Genomic DNA, 20,609 nt, shown 5'->3' with positions numbered 1-20,609 from the left:
ATATATATATATCTTTGGGGCACACGCACACGTGAGGAACACAAAAACTTTGTGTTCCTCACGTGTTCCCCAAAGAATGAGGTGATTTGATAAAATGCTATGCCCAAGATTACCATCCGAGTGCCGGCGGGGAAGTGGTTCAATTAGCTTCGGCTATCACTTCCTTATGTCCGGTCGTGATGGTCAAGCGGATTAAGGCGTCCCTGTGCATACCAGTTGCGTTGCTCCTGGCAGTATGGGTTCGAGTCACTTCTGGGGTGTGAGTTTTCAGTTATATATATATATATATATTTATAATATTTGTATTTAAATCATTTTGAGGCAATGGAGTGGCTTGAACTCGCGTTCAGGTGATTCCCAGACACCTCCTGCCTTAACCGACTCAGCCACGATGGTATAAAAGTCGACCAACAAAAAACAATATTCGTCTCAACGTGAATATAAGAACCGACATTGCAATAAAAGTTCACAAGGGTAACGCAATGAAGGCAAAACTAGCAGTGTGTGTGTGTGTGTGTGTGTGTGTGTGTGTGTGTGTGTGTGTGTGTGTGTGTGTGTGTGTGTGTGTGTGTACTCACCTAATTGTGCTTGCGGGGGTTGAGCTCTGGCTCTTTGGTCCCGCCTGTGTGTGTGTGTGTGTGTGTGTACTCACCTATTTGTACTCACCTATTTGTGCTTGCAGGGGTTGAGCTTTGGCTCTTTGGTCCCGCCTCTCAACTGTCAATCAACTGGTGTACAGGTTCCTGAGCCTACTGGGCTCTATCATATCTACATTTAAAACTGTGTATGGAGTCAGCCTCCACCACATCACTGCCTAATGCATTCCATCCGTTAACTACTCTGACACTGAAAAAGTTCCTTCTAATGTCCCTGTGGCTCATGTGGGTACTCAGTTTCAACCTGTGTCCCCTTGTTCGCGTCCCACCAGTGTTGAATAGTTTGTCCTTGTTTACCCGGTCGATTCCTCTGAGGATTTTGTAGGTTGTGATCATGTCTCCCCTTACTCTTCTGTCTTCCAGTGTCGTAAGATGCATTTCCCGCAGCCTTTCCTCGTAACTCATGCCTCTTAGTTCTGGGACTAGTCTAGTGGCATACCTTTGGACTTTTTCCAGCTTCGTCTTGTGCTTGACAAGGTACGGGCTCCATGCTGGGGCCGCATACTCCAGGATTGGTCTTACATATGTGTAAGACTTACTTACATGTGCGTGTGTGCGTGCGTGCGTTGCAGGAAGGTGTGTGCGGGGCGGCCAGGCTCGTAACTCATCCCCTGGTGTAGCGTGTTTTGCATTACTCTCGGGTCAAGAACAGTGTTGGGGCGGCCGCCTGGTAATTTATGCAGCGAGACATGTATTCACGGCGCTCAACCACATGTATCCTCCACGCTCCTGCCCGCTAACACGGATTTAACACCGCGGCGGGAGTACTTTACAAGATGTAATTCTTCTTAATTACATCTATATTTTATTTCCCATAAGTACTCTGCTGCGGGTTTTCTTCTAATAACTATCTGCGGGCTCACCATAGCCCGTGCTACTTGGAACTTTGCTCCAGGTAGCGAATCTTTAACAGCAACAACGGGTTTTCTTCGCGTGTGATGATTTAAACGACCAATTCTCCACACGACTGAAAGATGATAGAATTGATAAACTATCAGTTTTATCATCTTCACGCGAAGAAAACCTGCAGGAGAGTAATTAGGGGAAATGATATTTAGATGTAGTTAAGAATAATATAGATTTAATTGTTACTGTAATTAAGTTTTATTTTTTTTTCCATTTGTGATAGTGAGATGCGGAGTGTGTGGAGTTGATAAGGGGGTTCCTGACTCTCCACAGCGCTCAATCCATCACAGGGACTCTGCCTCCACCAGCGTCGACCATCTGGCTATGGCTCGATAACACAAAGAGAAGGACTTTCCTGGAAGAGTCTCGTATGGTGGTGTGGTCGGAGGCTGCAGCTCCATTCTCCATCCCTTCTCTCTGACACATCCTCGACTCTTTCCTATCTTTATCGTGTTCAACTAGTTTAATAACCGCTTTATCAAGTCTGAACGCTTCTCTCTTGTTTGTGCACTCTTGGGCTCTTAGATTCCTCTGGGGTTCCTCGTCTCCACGATGTCTCTCTCTCTCTCTCTTGCGATGTTCATGTTCTCTCGGATATGTTGAAAATCTCCCTTTCTATTCTTAACCCCCTTCTCTTCCCTATACTCTCATCTCTTCCACAACCCGCTTTCCAACACTATTGCCCTCTCCACTCGTCTCTTTGTTCTACACTAACCCTTCTACTCCATCTTAGCTTTGTGGGTAACTCCTTACTTATGCCTAGGCACGCAGAACACCGTTTTCTATTCTCTATGTTTCTATGCCTCTCACTTCAGCCTGAACTCAAACATTTTTACTCGAGCCAACCGCTCTCTCTCTCTCTCTCTCTCTCTCTCTCTCTCTCTCTCTCTCTCTCTCTCTCTCTCTCTCTCTCTCTCTCTCTCTCTCTCTCTCTCTCTCTCTTCCCCTCTCTTAATCCTACCTCCGTGTCTCTCTCTTTCCCTCTCACTACAGCCTTGACTCCGCTCTTCTCTCTCCTACCCCCATCTCTCTCTCCCTCGCTCTTAATGTTACCATTCCAGGGGCATCAGTACCACTCGGGGCCGAAACCAGAGTTATTAGAGGGATCTAGTGGCAGCGGCCGGCCGGCTTAGCTAGAGAAAGATTTCTGGGTCATGTAATCGTTGGCTAAAAACTTTCAAGGGAGCCCCCGACGGCAAGCTAGGAGACCGTCCCAGGGAGGAGTACTGGAGGCGAGGAGACCGTCCCAGGGAGGAGTGCTGGAGGCTAGGAGACCGTCCCAGGGAGGAGTACTAGAGGCAGGGAGGCCGTCCCAGGGAGGAGTACTAGAGGCAGGGAGGCCGTCCCAGGGAGGAGTACTGGAGGCTAGGAGACCGTCCCAGGGAGGAGTACTGGAGGCTAGGAGACCGTCCCAGGGAGGAGTGCTGGAGGCTAGGAGACCGTCCCAGGGAGGAGTACTAGAGGCAGGGAGGCCGTCCCAGGGAGGAGTACTAGAGGCAGGGAGGCCGTCCCAGGGAGGAGTACTGGAGGCTAGGAGACCGTCCCAGGGAGGAGTGCTGGAGGCTAGGAGACCGTCCCAGGGAGGAGTACTAGAGGCAGGGAGGCCGTCCCAGGGAGGAGTACTAGAGGCAGGGAGGCCGTCCCAGGGAGGAGTACTGGAGGCAGGGAGGCCGTCCCAGGGAGGAGTACTGGAGGCAGGGAGACAGAGGTCTCAGTTTTTGAGGTAAGGAAGACTTCGAAAGCTGATATCTTGTGGGGCTGGGACGTAAGGGAAGAGAGGGACTGGTGAGAGGAAGTCTTGGAAGAGAAGACTGGTGAGAGGAAGGCTTGGGAGAGGAGACTGGTGAGAGGAAGGCTTGGTAGAGGAGACTGGTGAGAGGAAGGCTTGGTAGAGGAGACTGGTGAGAGGAAGGCTTGGTAGAGGAGACTGGTGAGAGGAAGGCTTGGTAGAGGAGACTGGTGAGAGGAAGGCTTGGTTGAGGAGACTGGTGAGAGGAAGGCTTGGTAGAGAAGACTGGTGAGAGGAAGGCTTGGTAGAGGAGACTGGTGAGAGGAAGGCTTGGTAGAGAAGACTGGTGAGAGGAAGGCTTGGGAGAGGAGACTGGTGAGAGGAAGGCTTGGTAGAGGAGACTGGTGAGAGGAAGGCTTGGTTGAGGAGACTGGTGAGAGGAAGGCTTGGTAGAGAAGACTGGTGAGAGGAAGGCTTGGGAGAGGAGACTGGTGAGAGGAAGGCTTGGTAGAGGAGACTGGTGAGAGGAAGGCTTGGTAGAGGAGACTGGTGAGAGGAAGGCTTGGTAGAGAAGACTGGTGAGAGGAAGGCTTGGTAGAGGAGACTGGTGAGAGGAAGGCTTGGTAGAGAAGACTGGTGAGAGGAAGGCTTGGGAGAGGAGACTGGTGAGAGGAAGGCTTGGAAGAGGAGACTGGTGAGAGGAAGGCTTGGAGAGAGGAGACTGGTGAGAGGAAGGCTTGGTAGAGGAGACTGGTGAGAGGAAGGCTTGGGAGAGGAGACTGGTGAGAGAAAGCCTTGGTAGAAAAGTTTTGGAGAGAGACAGCAATGTATTTGCTCACTTGCTGTCAATAAGTAATTTTACCGTTATTACGCACCATTTAGATTCTGCCGTCTAGGCATCGTTCTTTAGAATGGACATAAATTCACGTAAAGGTCTCTTAAGAGAGCGACGAGAACCTTAATCCCAGTAACTCTCTCTCTATATATATATATATATATATATATATATATATATATATATATATATATATATATATATATATATATTTTCCCCTTATGTTGAGAGATTAAGAATGTTTTATATACGGTCTATAGACAGGGGACATGAGTGAAATTTCACTGTAATAAAGGAAAAAGGATGTTACATAACGTAATATCCGTTTATGTATGTAACGTAATATAACATAAAGGATATCAATAACGCAAAGAAATCACAATAGCCTGATGGATCAAATGAATAAATCCACAAGGGCTCAATCCACAACTGAAAACTGAGTTTTCAGTTGCATATAGTCCTGGAGACCATTCAGGCTTGTTCACATTTGTGTTCCTCACGTGCCCCAAAGAATGAGGTGATTTGATAAAATACTATGCCCAAGATTACCATCAGAGTGCCGGCGGGCTGATGGGCTAAATAGCCTCGGCTACCATCAGTTTTTGTCCGGTCGTGATGGTCAAGTGGATTAAGGCGTCCTGTACATACCAGTTGCGTTGCTCCTGGCAGTATGGGTTCGAGTCACTTCTGTGTGTGTGTGCGTGCGTGCGTGCGTGTGTGTGTGTGTGTGTGTGTGTGTGTGTGTGTGTGTGTGTGTGTGTGTGTGTGTGTTAAAGAAGGAGGGAGTGAGTAGTGTACCACACCCATAAACACACACACACATACAAACACACACATAAACACACGCAAGCACATACACACCGCGTTGCTGATTGATTGGTCTCATTCCCGCAGCGTAGCTCGTTAATTAAAAATTACCAGAAACAAATAGTACCATAAAACTCTGAACACTTTGATAATTGATTTTCTTGCGGGTAAAGATTGCGTAAAGAGAGAGAGGAAGAGGGTGAGAGAGAGGAAAGAGAGTGAGAGAGAGAGAGAGAGAGAGAGAGAGAGAGAGAGAGAGAGAGAGAGAGAGAGAGAGAGAGAGAGAGAGAGAGAGAGAGAGAGAGAGAGAGACTATTACTAGCTGACAGTTTGAATGAACTTTGTTAGATTTAATGACTGACAGACTGTCTGTCAGTTAGTATGTCTTTGTAAGTCTGTCTTTCTCTTTTAGGCACACGATTAATTTTTGAATTTGATGATACTAAATGATAAATTCAGTGAATCCCCTGTCACTCATTCATTTTTTTTTTAAATCAGGATCGTATTCCAAAAATTAAAGCAAATTGAACGAAATATTATGTTTTAATTTTATTTGTTAATGCATGTATGATGTAAAAATTCATGCAGGCCTGAAAGTCACTCACTCGCTTTTTAACAATTTGTACTCACCCACCTAGTTGTACTCACCTAGTTGTGTTTGCGGGGGGTGAGCTCTGGCTCTTTGGTCCCGCCACTCAAGCGTCAATCAGCTGGTGTACAGGTTCCTGAGCCTATTGGGCTCTATCATATCTACACTTGAAACTGTGTATGGAGTCAGCCTCCACCACATTGCTTCCTAATGCATTCCATTTGTCAACCTCTCTGGGTTGTGTGTTTGTGTGTGTGTGTGTGTACATGTGCATTCATCTAGTTAAACTTACCTAGTTGTGCTTGCGGAGGTTGAGCTCTTAACGCGTTGAGATATCTCTTCGGTCCCGCCTGTCAACTGTCAATCAACTGGTGTACAGATTCCTGAGCCTACTGGGCTCTATCATATCTACATTTGAAACTGTGTATGGAGTCAGCCTCCACCACATTACTGACTAATGCATTCCACCTGTTAACTACTCTGACACTGAAAAAGTTCTTTCTACTGTCCCTGTGGCTCATATGGGTATTCAGTCTCCACCTGTGTTCCCTTGTTCGCGTACCACCCGTGTTAAAAAAGTTTATCCTTATCTACCCTGTCAATTCCTCTGAGAATTATGTAGGTAGTGATCATGTCTCCACTTATTCTTCTGTCTTTCAGTGTCGTGAGTTGTATCTCATGCAGCCTTTCCTCGTAGTTCATGCCTCTTAGTTCTGGGACTAGCCTAGTGGCATACCTCTGAACTTTTTCCAGCTTCATCTTGTGCTTGACAAGGTACGGGCTCCATGCTGGAGCCGCATACTCCAGGATTGGTCTTACATATGTGGTGTACAAGATTCTGAATAATTCCTTACACAGGTTCCTGAAGGCTTTTCTGATGTTAGCCAGCCTCGCGTATGCCGCAGATGTAATTCTTTTTATGTGGGCTTCAGGAGACAGGTTTGGTGTGATATAAATTCCTAGATCTTTCTCTCTTTCCGTTTCATTAAGTACTTCATCTCCTATTCTGTATCCTGTGTCTGGTCTCCTGTTTCCACTGTCTAGTTTCATTACCTTGCATTTACTCTGGTTGAACTTTAGTAGCCATTTGTTGGACCATTCACTCAGTCTGTCTAGGTCATCTTGTAACCTCCTACTATCATCCTCTGTTTTAATCCTCCTCATAATTTTTGCATCATCAGCAAACAATGAGATGAACGATTCAATACCCTTTGGGAAATCATTTACACATATCATACTGATCATTTACACATTTACACATTTACACACACACACACACACACACACACACACACACACACACACACACACACACACACACACACACACACACAGTGATGTGGTGGAGGCTGACTCCATACACAGCTTCAAGTGTAGATATGATAGAGCCCAGTAGGCTCAGGAATCTGTACACCAGTAGATTGACAGTTGAGAGGCGGGACCAAAGATCCAGAGCTCAACCCCCCCGCGCAAGCACAACTAGGTAAGTACAACTAGGTAAGTACACAGGTCCTTTTTCTTCCCGAAGATCTCTTGTGGTCTTCCTTCAAGCTGCTTTGCGCTTTCTCCTGATGGTCAGCTGTGGTGATCAATAGCCATGAATGGTAGCTATTATTGCTAGTTGTAGTATGTTCCCTTCCCTTCCCTTCCCTTCCTTTCCCTTCCCTTCCCTTCCCTTCCCTTCCTTTCCCTTCCCTTCCCTTCCCTTCCCTTCCCTTCCCTTCCCTTCCCTTCCTTTCCCTTCCCTTCCCTTCCCTTCCTTTCCCTTCCCTTCCCTTCCCTTCCCTTCCCTTCCCTTCCTTTCCTTTCCCTTCCCTTCCCTCGCAGGCGATGAGTCACAATAACGTGGCTAAAGTATGATGACCAGACCACACACTAGAAGGTGAAGGGACGACGACGTTTCGGTCCGTCCTGGACCATTCTCAAGTCGATTTGAGAATGATCCAGGACGGACCGAAACGTCGTCGTCGTCCCTTCACCTTCTAGTGTGTGGTCTGGTCATCATTCCCTTCCCTTCCCTTCTCTTCAAGCTGGGCGACGTTTCGGTCGCTGTCTACCGCTGTCTCATAACGTGTCAAGCTTCAACAGCAGGAGCTATTATGCTGTCTACGCATAATAGGACCTAAATAGACATATAGGCCTATTTAGGTCCTTGTTGCAACATTCCAGGTCTTCTTCAACCATTTATGTTTTCTAATGGTGATATATATGCCAATTTCTTAGGTGATTTCAAAATTGTGGATTCTTGTTTAATACGGTAATGGTTAAAATATATCGCCCCCCTTCCCTGCCTAATTTTTTTAAAGTTGTTTATCGTATTTTTTCTTAAATTCCAGTCTGTCAAAAATTTGATTATGCCAGATTGCAGGCCTAATGCCCCCGGTGACTAATTAGAATGGTTATCTTGAGATCTTGAGGTTATCTTGAGATGATTTCGGGGCTTTTTAGTGTCCCCGCGGCCCGGTCCTCGACCAGGCCTCCACCCCCAGGAAGCAGCCCGTGACAGCTGACTAACACCCAGGTACCTATTTTACTGCTAGGTAACAGGGGGTTGGTTGGTTACAGAAATCTGCGATTTTTGTGTGTGTGTGTAATCCTGGCCAAAAAAGGCTGATAAATCTCTCTAACTCAGGAAATACAAATCAAATCAAGATTTTAAAGAAAACTAAATTCTTGTGAGGAAAACGTGACTCTCAGGAGAAAACTGGAATGCTAGCGTAAACTTCGGTATAATGTCGGACGAGGACGACTTAAAAACAGCCTGTGAATGGAGCTTTTGAGCCGGAGCAATATATTCGCCGACTCATTTGCATCGTAATTGTCCGCCGCGGACATGGTAAAAATGCCAAAGCAAGAGGGAGTTCTCTCGCCTCGAGGGGACCAGATAGGGTCAGAAGGTCCAAAAATCCCCCCAATTGTAAGATATTCCCGACGCTCGCGATTCCGTTTTGTTTACAAAGAAAATGGAGTAGAGGTTCCAGTAGTATTTTGCCCCATTTCCAGATTTAGTATTTGTTGCTCCTGTTAATTCGATTGTGGGAGCCGGTCGGCCGAGCGGACAGGACACTGGACTTGTGATCCTGTGGTCCCGGGTTCGATCCCGGGCGCCGGCGAGAAACAATGGGCAGAGTTTCTTTCACCCTGATGCCCCCTGTTACCTAGCAGTAAAATAGGTACCTGGGTGTTAGTCAGCTGTCACGGGCTGCTTCCTGGGGGGTGGAGGCCTGGTCGAGGACCGGGCCGCGGGGACACTAAAGCCCCGAAATCATCTCAAGATAACCTCAAGATAACTTGTTTATTTTTTGTTATTGTTCATTTAGTACACCCATTCCTTACTGGTAAAAATTGTCAGTTTCTAAATTGTTTAAAGTAAAAGTAAAGGGAAGAATTTGTTCCTGACTGGATCTGATTACAAATGTGTAATTGTGAGTGTTATGAGTCCTTAGGGTATGAGGTGAGTGTTATGAGTCCTTAGGGTATGAGGTGATTGTGAGTGTTATGAGTCCTTAGGGTATGAGGTGATTGTGAGTGTTATGAGTCCTTAGGGTATGAGGTGATTGTGTTATGAGTCCTTAGGGTATGAGGTGATTGTGAGTGTTATGAGTCCTTAGGGTATGAGGTGAGTGTTATGAGTCCTTAGGGTATGAGGTGATTGTGAGTGTTATGAGTCCTTAGGGTATGAGGTGATTGTGAGTGTTATGAGTCCTTAGGGTATGAGGTGATTGTGTTATGAGTCCTTAGGGTATGAGGTGATTGTGAGTGTTATGAGTCCTTAGGGTATGAGGTGAGTGTTATGAGTCCTTAGGGTATGAGGTGATTGTGAGTGTTATGAGTCCTTAGGGTATGAGGTGATTGTGAGTGTTATGAGTCCTTAGGGTATGAGGTGATTGTGAGTGTTATGAGTCCTTAGGGTATGAGGTGATTGTGAGTATTATGAGTCCTTAGGGTATGAGGTGAGTGTTATGAGTCCTTAGGGTATGAGGTGATTGTGAGTGTTATGAGTCCTTAGGGTATGAGGTGATTGTGAGTGTTATGAGTCCTTAGGGTATGAGGTGATTGTGAGTGTTATGAGTCCTTAGGGTATGAGGTGATTGTGAGTGTTATGAGTCCTTAGGGTATGAGGTGATTGTGAGTGTTATGAGTCCTTAGGGTATGAGGTGAGTGTTATGAGTCCTTAGGGTATGAGGTGATTGTGAGTGTTATGAGTCCTTAGGGTATGAGGTGATTGTGAGTGTTATGAGTCCTTAGGGTATGAGGTGATTGTGAGTGTTATGAGTCCTTAGGGTATGAGGTGATTGTGAGTGTTATGAGTCCTTAGGGTATGAGGTGATTGTGAGTGTTATGAGTCCTTAGGGTATGAGGTGATTGTGAGTGTTTTGAGTCCTTAGGGTATGAGGTGATTGTGAGTGTTATGAGTCCTTAGGGTATGAGGTGATTGTGAGTGTTATGAGTCCTTAGGGTATGAGGTGAGTGTTATGAGTCCTTAGGGTATGAGGTGATTGTGAGTGTTATGAGTCCTTAGGGTATGAGGTGATTGTGAGTGTTATGAGTCCTTAGGGTATGAGGTGAGTGTTATGAGTCCTTAGGGTATGAGGTGATTGTGAGTGTTATGAGTCCTTAGGGTATGAGGTGATTGTGAGTGTTATGAGTCCTTAGGGTATGAGGTGAGTGTTATGAGTCCTTAGGGTATGAGGTGAGTGTTATGAGTCCTTAGGGTATGAGGTGAGTGTTATGAGTCCTTAGGGTATGAGGTGATTGTGAGTGTTATGAGTCCTTAGGGTATGAGGTGATTGTGAGTGTTATGAGTCCTTAGGGTATGAGGTGATTGTGAGTGTTATGAGTCCTTAGGGTATGAGGTGATTGTGAGAGTGTTGTCGTGGATTGTCAGAGTATAAGGCAATCATTTGTGTAGTTATGGATCGTCAGAGTATGAGCTAATCATATCTTGAGATGATTTCGGGGCTTTAGTGTCCCCGCGGCCCGGTCTTCGACCAGGCCTCCACCCCCAGGAAGCAGCCCGTGACAGCTGACTAACTCCCAGGTACCTATTTACTGCTAGGTAACAGGGGCATTCAGGGTGAAAGAAACTTTGCCCATTTGCTTCTGCCTCGTGCGGGAATCGAACCCGCGCCACAGAATTACGAATCCTGCGCGCTATCCACCAGGCTACGAGGCCCTTACGAGGATCATCAGCGCAGTTGTGGCTCATCAGTTCATGCCGTCAGGGAAATAGTTTCAGGATATAATGGAGTCTTAAAAAAAGGGGTTTGTATCAGGTGCTGGAGCAAATGTTTATCTTCCTTTATACACACAATTGTTTTTTATTATTTTATCTGTACGCAATCATGTTGAAGAGGACGTCTGATAAGCGGCATCAGATAAACAAAATGAAAGACGAGTTGTTTCATAGACTCGAGACAATATCAACATTAATATCCGGTATACATGCCAATATATACAGATATATTATTTATTTGCATAATCAATTTGCATGTTATATGGAAAAAGATTTGTTTTATCTGATCCATTTCTTGGATTAATTCGTTGACGAGATTTTTTTCCCCTCCAAGGGGATCGGATCCCCTTGGAGAAGGAAGGGGATCGGATTCCACTGCTACCAAAGTATACTAATATATATATATATATATATATATATATATATATATATATATATATATATATATATATATATATTTATATATATATTTATATATATATATATATATATATATATATATATATATATATATATATATATATATTACTCCATAAATTCGCTCGACACGCAACACCAGGCTACTGCATACCACCAAACTCAATAATTAATCATAAACCTCATCTACTCGGGGGTCCTACAACCCCTTCCCCCCATTCCACTGATTACTTCCATGGAGGTCGGATGATCCCCTCCAGAGCAATTTCTCAAGGAAATTCTCACAAAATACTTTAGGGAGAACATGTGGCCCCTGGTGGCTAACTTGTGCTGGAAAACCTTCCCTGAGAAAGGAATAAATTTTGATGTTGGATTCATGTCAAGACGGTATCACGGGTGAGGTAAACTCCTCACAAGGGTAGGAGTGAGGAGCAAGAGGATGGAGGAACAGGAGGAGAAGCAGGATAGGGAGATAAAAGTGGGGGAAAGTGTTTGGGGAGGATTTTAAAATGTTGAAATTTAATAAGAGATCTCATTTCTCTAAATAAAATTCGTCTTTGTTGAGAGGTAAGGAGAGAGAGAGTGAGAGAGAAAGAGGAGGAAGAAGTAATGAGAATGAGAAAGAGATGGAGAGATATTTATTGTATCTGTGCCTATTATGTCATACCTATGTATAGCCTCCCTCCCCCCTAGGAAGACTTTGTTGATTTCACGTTTCTTGGGTAGTCTCTTTGTGAGTCAGATTATGTATTAATTGCTGCAAACACGGAATGCCTTGATTTAGAGGTCGAGTATGCAATTAAATGATTTTTCTCTTGTGCAACACGAGACGCAATTCGTTGTCTTTTGTGTCTGGTGACTGTGGTTGTTTGAGAGAGCGCGGGCTCGAAGCTCGGGTGACCTTACATGTCTTTGAAAATGTAATAAGTTATTACGAAACGCGTCGTCGCGTCAAACTAGAAATAAATATGAATTTTGGAGAACTGATTTTTCAATTACCATCGAGAATCTTACATGGTTTTCTTCTTCCCACTTGTAGCGTTGGTCCCCCACCTACACCCCCCACCACCACCATCACCATCATCACCATCACCATCACCACCTGCACCTCATCACCACTATCAAACAGCGATATTACGTGTCACTCTGTCATTACCACGTGTTCCTCCAGTACTGCATCCACCACCACTACTACTACCACTACCACCACTACCACTACCACTACCACCACCACCACCAAGATAACATGCTATCATCACCCTGCCTCTCCCTGCTCTCTCGCCTGCCCTCACTCTAGATTTATCTGCTAATACTGAGCGCAGGAGTTCTGCCCGCCTCTGAGTTTGTGTGTGGGGGAAACGGATTGCATCTTATGTATTTTTCCTTAGTGTTTGTTTAGAAAGATTCTGGAGGAATTTATTCTTCGTCAGATCTCATAGGAGTTTGTGCGTTCATGGGTTGTTGGCACCTTCTATTTGTTGATGGTTTTTAGAAAACCAAATTTCAGATGTGTGGGTTAGGGGTGCAATTTTCCGCCTTGTTATTGGGGTCATAATTTGTGCCTTTTATAGTGTCTTAGAGGGACAGGTCTCCCGTACACCTGCAGGATTTAGGATTAACCAATGTGTGACGATGTTTATCCTATCATCGGTTGGGATAGTTCACCTTTTTATCTCTTCTATCCTCCTTCCTTTCCTTCCTTCCTTGTCTTCCATTCTTCCTTCCATCCCTCGTCTTCCATCCTCTTCCTCCCCCTCTGTCTTTTTATTTCTCTTTCTTTCCCTCTTTCACTCCCTCGCATCCTGTTTCCTCCCTATCTCCCTCCCTATTTCTATCCATCGTGTCCCTTTCCCTTCCCTTATCCCTTCCTCACTTTTCTCTCACTCCTTCCCTCGCTCGTATCCCTAACGTCTCCCTCTTTCCCTCACTCTCCCTCTCTTCTCTCCCTCACCCATCCCTCCCTCCCTCCCTCCAGGATTTACGAGTCATTATGGCCAAGGGGAGATCATTGCAGTTTGGTTAGCGGGGTATCCATGGGGGATCTGCTCTATCCTGGGATTTAACTATTCGCACTTACCCGGGGATTTATCGGTCGATTTTTCTACGTTAATAGTTACATGTCCGTCTTCTGGAATCTCTCGTGTGGGGCAATGCAATGCTTGGCTCCAAAAATACACTAGTGTAGTGTTTGGTTTTATTCCTGACGTGTGAATGTATTATTTTGATTTATATTGTATCCTATGACGATTTTTTGCCAATTCGTCATTCAAAAAATGATTGTAGCTATTTAGGCTATGGATGGAATTTAGTAAATATGGACCATTGCATATTTTCATATATAAAAAAGTATTTTTGTTTTTTTTTTGTTTTTTTGTTTTTTACAAATTTTGGACATGAATCATGATGAAGAGATTAATAATACGCGTATCGTTTTTCCGCACAATTCAACATCAAAACCAGGCGTTTAAAATGACTTGATTGTTATACTCTTTGCAATGACCATCAGTTATTTATTACCGTGCTGGACAAAGCAAAAATAAAAGTTTATATATATACAATCCTAATGCATTCCGTGTGTGTGTGTGTGTGTGTGTGTGTGTGTGTGTGTGTGTGTGTGTGTGTGTGTGTACTCACCTAGTTGTGTTTGCGGGGGCTGAGCTCTGGCTCTTTGGTCCACCCTCTCAACTGTCAGTCAACTGGTGTACAGATTTCTGAGCCTATTGGGCTCTATCATATCTACATTTGAAACTGTGTATGGAGTCGGCCTCCACCACAACACTACTTAATGCATTCCATTTGTTAACTACCCTGACACTGAAAAAATTCTTTCTAACGTCTCTGTGGCTCATCTGGGTACTGAGTTTCCACCTGTGTCCCCTTGTGCGTGTTCCCCTTGTGTGTGCGTGTGCGTGAGTGTGTTTACTAGTTGTGTTTTTGCGGGGGTTGAGCTTTGCTCTTTCGGGCCGCCTCTCAACTGTCAATCAACTGTTTACTAACTACTTTTTTTTTTTTTTTTTTTTTTTTTCTACACCACACACACCCCAGGAAGCAGCCCGTGACAGCTAACTCCCAGGTACCTATTTACTGCTAGGTAACAGGGGCACTTAGGGTGAAAGAAACTTTGCCCATTGCATCTGCCTCGTGCGGGAATCGAACCCGCGCCACAGAATTACGAGTCCTGCGCGCTATCCACCAGGCTACGAGGCCCTCGCTATCCACCAGGCTACGAGGCCCTATGTGTGTGTGTGTTTGTGTGTGTGTGTGTGTGTGTGTGTGTGTTTGTGTGTGTGTGTATAAAACACGTGTTAAAAATGGTGACACTATAAAACAACGAAGGGATATGCAGGCGATGAGTCACAATAACGTGGCTGAAGTATGTTGACCAGACCACACACTAGAAGGTGAAGGGATGACAACGTTTCGGTCCGTCCTGGACCATTCTCAAGTCGATTGTGAGAATGGTCCAGGACGGACCGAAACGTCGTCGTCCCTTCACCTTTTAGTGTGTGGTCTGGTCAACAAGCTTTGAATATGTAGGTTGTGTAACGAGACAGAAGGGGACAGGGTTGGACACACACACTACAATTCTGTGAAAGGAATACCGAGTCACAACAAATTCCAGTGAGAATACTTTAAATACAATTCATGATGGACAGCATAACAACTAAGCTAGAACAAAAACAGAAGGAAGGTTTCCTTAAGGGAACAAAGTATACAATGTGACTCACCATTCAGTGTATAGGCCTCGTTTGAAGGCAAAAGTAAGAATCCAGAGACACAGGAAACATTCAGAGAGCTCAGACCAAATGGGCACCTCGTTGTACTCACACCACGTTGTCAATCACCTGTTGATTGACGGTTGAGAGGCGGGACCAAAGAGCCAGAGCTCAACCCCCGCAAACACAACTAGGTGTGTGTGTGTGTGTGTGTGTGTGTGTGTGTGTGTGTGTGTGTGTGTGTGTGTGTGTGTGTGTGTGTGTGTGTGTGGTGTGTGGAGAAAAAAAGTAAAGTAGTAATAAACAGTTGATTGACAGTTGAGAGGCGGGCCGAAAGAGCAAAGCTCAACCCCCGCAAACACAACTAGGTGAGTACACTCCCTCACTGATTAATCGTTCCATCATAATTTTGGAGTTTAGTTCAGTGTTTGACACCTTAATATGATACATTTGCTTTATAATTATTTATTTTCATATTTGCATTCCCATTCCATTTATGTGTTTTGGAAGCTGACAGTACTTTGGAAATAAATTAATTTGCATATATTACCCTCGTTTCCTATAATAAATGGCTATATACATTTTTGGTTATGCTTCCAGTATTAAAATTTAAGAGGCCAATTATTCTAACAGTTTAGCTAACGTATCTAGTATAAGCTAATGATATTTTCCAATATTCAGACAATTACGATTACAGTAGTTTAAACAATTTAGATCACCAATTGCAATATTTTTGTTGCTGAATTGGTTTTAACCTCTTCTTTGATATTTTGTGTTTTATCACCCTTATCGGACGTTATCCCTTATCCCGAGGTATTTTAAATGAAAAATGGGGCGAAGAGGGGAGGTGACAGTGACAGAAAGAGAGAGAGAGAGAGAGAGAGAGAGAGAGAGAGAGAGAGAGAGAGAGAGAGAGAGAGAGAGAGAGAGGGGAACTCGCAGGCATATCTCATGAAACTGAAAGCTCAGTTAAACACTGTCAGCTGCTCTGCATGGCGCGGCTGACTGAAGCAGCAGAAGTATTTAGTCGGCCAACCAGCTATACAGACAGACAGACAGACAGAGAGAGAGACAGGGCCCCCACGATATATCGTGGCGGCACAGGTTCTGTCCATCCCCGGAACTCTGCCCTTAATTCTCCATTACGAGTTGGTCTAGACTGCCTGGCATCCTGGGAGCGTCCTCCTGTCGTTCCACGTGCCTCTGGTGACAGGTCGCCCACGTCTGTCTGTCTGTCTGTCGCTGCTTTGTCTGCTGTGTCCTCGTCTGCTGCTGTATGTTCCCCCCCCCCCTCTGCCTGTTTGCATGCCTACTTACTCATGTCTGCTGCTTTGTCTGCTCTGCACGGTGTTTCAACATTCTGCTTATCTGCCTGTCTACCCTCTGATTGGCTCCCTACCTTCCTAGATGCCTGATAAAATACCTTTTTTTTCTACCTGCTCGGTTGGTATATTTCTAACTTCTAGTCTACCAATATGCTCGCCTCCCTTACTTGCCTTCCTGCTTGTCTGACCGTCTACCTACTGTCCTACCTTCTGCCTTCATCTCTCTCCCTGCTTGTCTCTACTTCCTTCCTTGTTACCTTTCCTAATGGCCTACTTTCCTAACTTTCTACCTGCTTACCTGCCTTTTAACCTACTTATCTTCCTACTTACATGCCTTCTAACTTACTTATCTGCCTTCTAACCTACTTAGCTTCCTATTTACGTATATTACTACCTACATACTTAAATACTTGCCTAGCTGCTCACCTACCTACCTACCTACCTACCGACATATCTGCCTACATATCCAACTGTGCCTGCCTGCCTGTCTCTCTCCCTCCTTGCCTGCCTGCCTGCCTGTCTCTCTCCTTCCTTGCCTGCCTGCCTGCCTGCCTGCCTGCCTGCCTTGCCTTGCCTGCCTGCCTGCCTGCCTGCCTGCCTGCCTGCCTGCCTGCCTGCCTGCCTGCCTGCCTGCCTGCCTGCCTTGCCTTGCCTGCCTGCCTGCCTGCCTGCCTGCCTGCCTGCCTGCTTGCCTTGCCTGCCTGCCTGCCTGCCTGCCTGCCTGCCTGCCTACCTGCCTGCCTACCTGCCTGCCTGCCTGCCTGCCTGCCTGCCTGCCTGCCTGCCTGCCTACGTCCCTCCTTGCCTGCCTTCGTCCCTCCTTGCCTGCCTGCCTGCCTACGTCCCTCCTTGCCTGCCTGCCTACGTCCCTCCTTGCCTGCCTGCCTACGTCCCTCCTTGCCTGCCTGCCTGCCTGCCTACGTCCCTCCTTGCCTGCCTGCCTACGTCCCTCCTTGCCTGCCTGCCTGCCTGCCTGCCTGCCTGGCTGCCTGCCTTGCCTGCCTGCCTGTCTGCCTACCTGCCTGCCCGCCTGCCTTGCCTGTCTGCCTTGCCTTGCCTGCCTGCCTTCCGGCTGGCGTCTTCCACCTGAGAGCTCCCTATTGTCTGTGACTAAAAATATCTCCTAATGTTTTTGTCCTCTCTCATTGTGAGAGTTCCATAGTCAACCCATCCTCGTGATGCTACTTTTTGTGACTATTGGGCGGAAGGAACCGATATGCAGTATTGGAGCTCCAGTAACCCACTTTTTGTACAAATATTTTTAGAGTCCGGGAGAAAATAGAGCTAAAAACTAATTTAAATATTCCTAGACCTTGTAAAGCACATATATGTACTATATAAGACGTATCATTGGACGTAGGATTGCTGGGAGAGGTTTGGTTTGGTATTATATTAATACTGCTTATAAAAAAGTTTCCGGTTTGTCCAATTTCATTAATACAAAATGCTACTTTCCAGTGGTTCATCAGGACATATTGGTACTTTAAATAAAATAACAAATAAAATGTTTATTCAGGTAAGGTACATACATACAAGAGATTTTACATAAATTGATAGATTTATAGATAGAGCTAGTACATACACTGCCTAAAGCCACTATTACGCAAAGCGTTTCGGGCAGAACCACATAGTTCGACCACATAGTTACTTTTTAAGTAACTTTCGTTTTAGGAGGATGGGCTCTCCACCATAGCCACTTTCTCTGGCCCTGACCTAACCTCTTCAGCGTTTCTCTTAACTATGATTATTCCAGTATTTCTGCTGCTCCTCGGTTCTGTTTTGTAAGTCATTGTTTCACCGTAAGAAAGTCGCGTCACGGAACTATTAAACCATCAAGCTCCAAGAAACCGTATTACCCAAGAGTGCTTGCGACCTTATGTGTTGAGGACACATGACAATGACAATTTAGACTCATGTGTCCTCAACATGAGTCTAAATTGTCATGAATTATTTACTGGATGGTTTCACCTTTTGTGTGTCTTCTGAGGCGTTCCTCTCCTCCTGACGTAATTCGTTCGTCAAAACTGCGAACAACAGTGTGGTTGATCAGACCACCAACTATTGGAGGCCCTGGTTTAGAGATCGGGCAGCGGGGGTCATTGATCCTCAGTAACACCTCAAGGTAAGGTAGTTTTTTTATCTTATTTTTATCTTATCTTTATCTTTACCCAATAGATTTTCCTGGAAGACGACCCGCCAATTGGTTAATAACCACTTATCTAATTACTGTTCGGTTAGAAGAGTCGAACAGTTAAGAATTGGCGCCCCAGACGATCTTTCCTTCTCAGGATTCGAACCCAGACAAATTCGGTGGCGAGTGCGTCACCACTACGCTATCAGGGGACTGCAGTCATGTTCAACTTTGCCCAAAGAAAGGAGACTTCTTCTATCTACCAATTACTTTCATTATTTTTGTCTCAAATTTGTTGGAATCTATCGCATTGAAAGATCTTGTAAGCACCTTTTACGGGTTCACCATAGCCCGTGCTACATGGACACTTCGTTCTGAGTAGCTAAATCTAAAACAACAATAAATTGTAAGCACCTTGAGTGCTGTCATCTTACCTCTAATCACCATATGATTATGTAAGGTGAGTTTTGTTCAGAGATATTCCACCTTTCATCAGGGCACTTGTAGTATTTTCGCAGGTAGTTCTTAGGTAGTTCTCTCGCTGGTCGAAGTGGTCTGCCTTGTCTTCATCAGTTGTGGGGTCCCACAGGGTAGTTCTGCCGTTTGTTCTTTTCTCGTTATTTGTCAACGATCTTTATTCTCCATTTAACGATAAGCGTTCGTATGCTGATGAACGCACTCTTTCTTATTCTTAAATCATATTCTTCATCTTGCGTCCCTCACCACGACTTCTCGCTCTCTCCTCTTCAGAGTCAAGATTCATCAAGCCTTTACGCAACAAATTACGAAGCCTGTATAGCTTTTCTTAATCATGGTGACTTTAGTTTACATATATTAAACACTTTATGAGCTTCGATGCTTCACAACCCAAGATTATTCTTAGAGTAAACAACCTCACAGTGTTTCAGGAACTCATAAACCATTTAATAAATGCCAAAAAAGTTGCAATGATTTAGGAAAGATGTACGGGTTTCGTACATGTTTCGTTGAAGAGAGGTAAAAGAGAGAGCAATGGGGATAGAGGGCGGTTGAATTGGTGGTAAATTTGTTACACATGATTCCATTGTGTTTCACCTTGGCCAGCCACCCACGCCCACAGACATTCCCCGTCGCCTCTACGTCGCCACCGCACGCCCACAGACATCCCCCGTCGCCTCTACGTCGCCACCGCACGCCCACAGACATCCCCCGTCGTCTCTACGTCGCCACCGCACGCCCACAGACATTCCCGTCGCCTCTACGTCGCCACCGCACGCCCACAGACATTCCCGTCGCCTCTACGTCGCCACCGCACGCCCACAGACATCCCCGTCGCCTCTACGTCGCCACCGCACGCCCACAGACATCCCCCGTCGCCTCTACGTCGCCACCGCACGCCCACAGACATCCCCCGTCGTCTCTACGTCGCCACCGCACGCCCACAGACATTCCCGTCGCCTCTACGTCGCCACCGCACGCCCACAGACATTCTCGTCGTCTCTACGTCGCCACCGCACGCCCACAGACAGCACACACACCGCCGCGCCTCCACCCACGCCCACAGACACCACCAGCGCGCCCAACCGTCGCCGCCACACGCCTATCACGAGAGGGCAGGAAGCCGTTGTCCCAGATGTATGTTCCATTATCTTAAATGAATTCCGGTAAAAGGTCTCAGATATACTGTTAGATATACTGTTGAATTTCACTGCCCCCCCCCCCTCCTCGTTAAGGTATGTTTGTATGTTATTTTTATCTAAGATAGACTGATTCTAAGGCTCTTAGCTCTTGACTGAGTCTGGAGGCTCTATAGCTCTTGGCTGAGTCTGGAGGCTCTTAGCTCTTGACTGAGTCTGGAGGCTCTAGCTCTTGACTGAGTCTGGAGGCTCCTAGTTCTTGACTGAGTCTGCAGGCTCTTAGCTCTTGACTGAGTCTAGAGGCTCTTAGCTCTTGACTGAGTCTGGAGGCTCTTAGCTCTTGACTGAGTTTGGAGGCTCTAGCTCTTGACTGAGTCTGGAGGCTCCTAGTTCTTGACTGAGTCTAGAGGCTCTAGCTCTTGACTGAGTCTGGAGGCTCTAGCTCTTGACTGAGTCTGGAGGCTCTAGCTCTTGACTGAGTCTGGAGGCTCTAGCTCTTGACTGAGTCTGGAGGCTCTTAGCTCTTGACTGAGTCTGGAGGCTCTTAGCTCTTGACTGAGTCTGGAGGCTCTAGCTCTTGACTGAGTCTGGAGGCTCTAGCTCTTGACTGAGTCTGGAGGCTCTAGCTCTTGACAGTCTAGAGGCT

The 20,609-nt window shown here is 45.8% G+C and overlaps 2 protein-coding genes across 2 annotated transcripts; one reads left to right on the top strand and one right to left on the bottom strand.

Annotated features, from left to right (window-relative positions):
- Positions 1–3,273: 3,273 nt before the first annotated feature.
- Positions 3,274–6,758, bottom strand: LOC138359534 (uncharacterized). The gene is made up of 2 exons (XM_069318875.1): positions 6,659–6,758; positions 3,274–4,133 (listed from the first exon to the last, which is right to left on the bottom strand). The coding sequence occupies exons 1-2, from the start codon at positions 6,756–6,758 to the stop codon at positions 3,274–3,276; spliced, it is 960 nt and encodes a 319-aa protein (XP_069174976.1).
- Positions 6,759–8,355: 1,597 nt separating this feature from the next.
- On the top strand, positions 8,356–19,994 carry LOC138359533 (serine/arginine repetitive matrix protein 1-like). The gene is made up of 2 exons (XM_069318874.1): positions 8,356–8,439; positions 19,431–19,994. The coding sequence occupies exons 1-2, from the start codon at positions 8,356–8,358 to the stop codon at positions 19,992–19,994; spliced, it is 648 nt and encodes a 215-aa protein (XP_069174975.1).
- Positions 19,995–20,609: the final 615 nt, after the last annotated feature.

This window comes from Procambarus clarkii, chromosome 91 (assembly GCF_040958095.1).
Source record: "Procambarus clarkii isolate CNS0578487 chromosome 91, FALCON_Pclarkii_2.0, whole genome shotgun sequence".
NCBI lineage: Eukaryota > Metazoa > Arthropoda > Malacostraca > Decapoda > Cambaridae > Procambarus > Procambarus clarkii.
The sequence above is the reverse complement of the archived record's forward strand: the minus strand, read 5'-3'. Positions and strand labels throughout refer to the sequence as shown.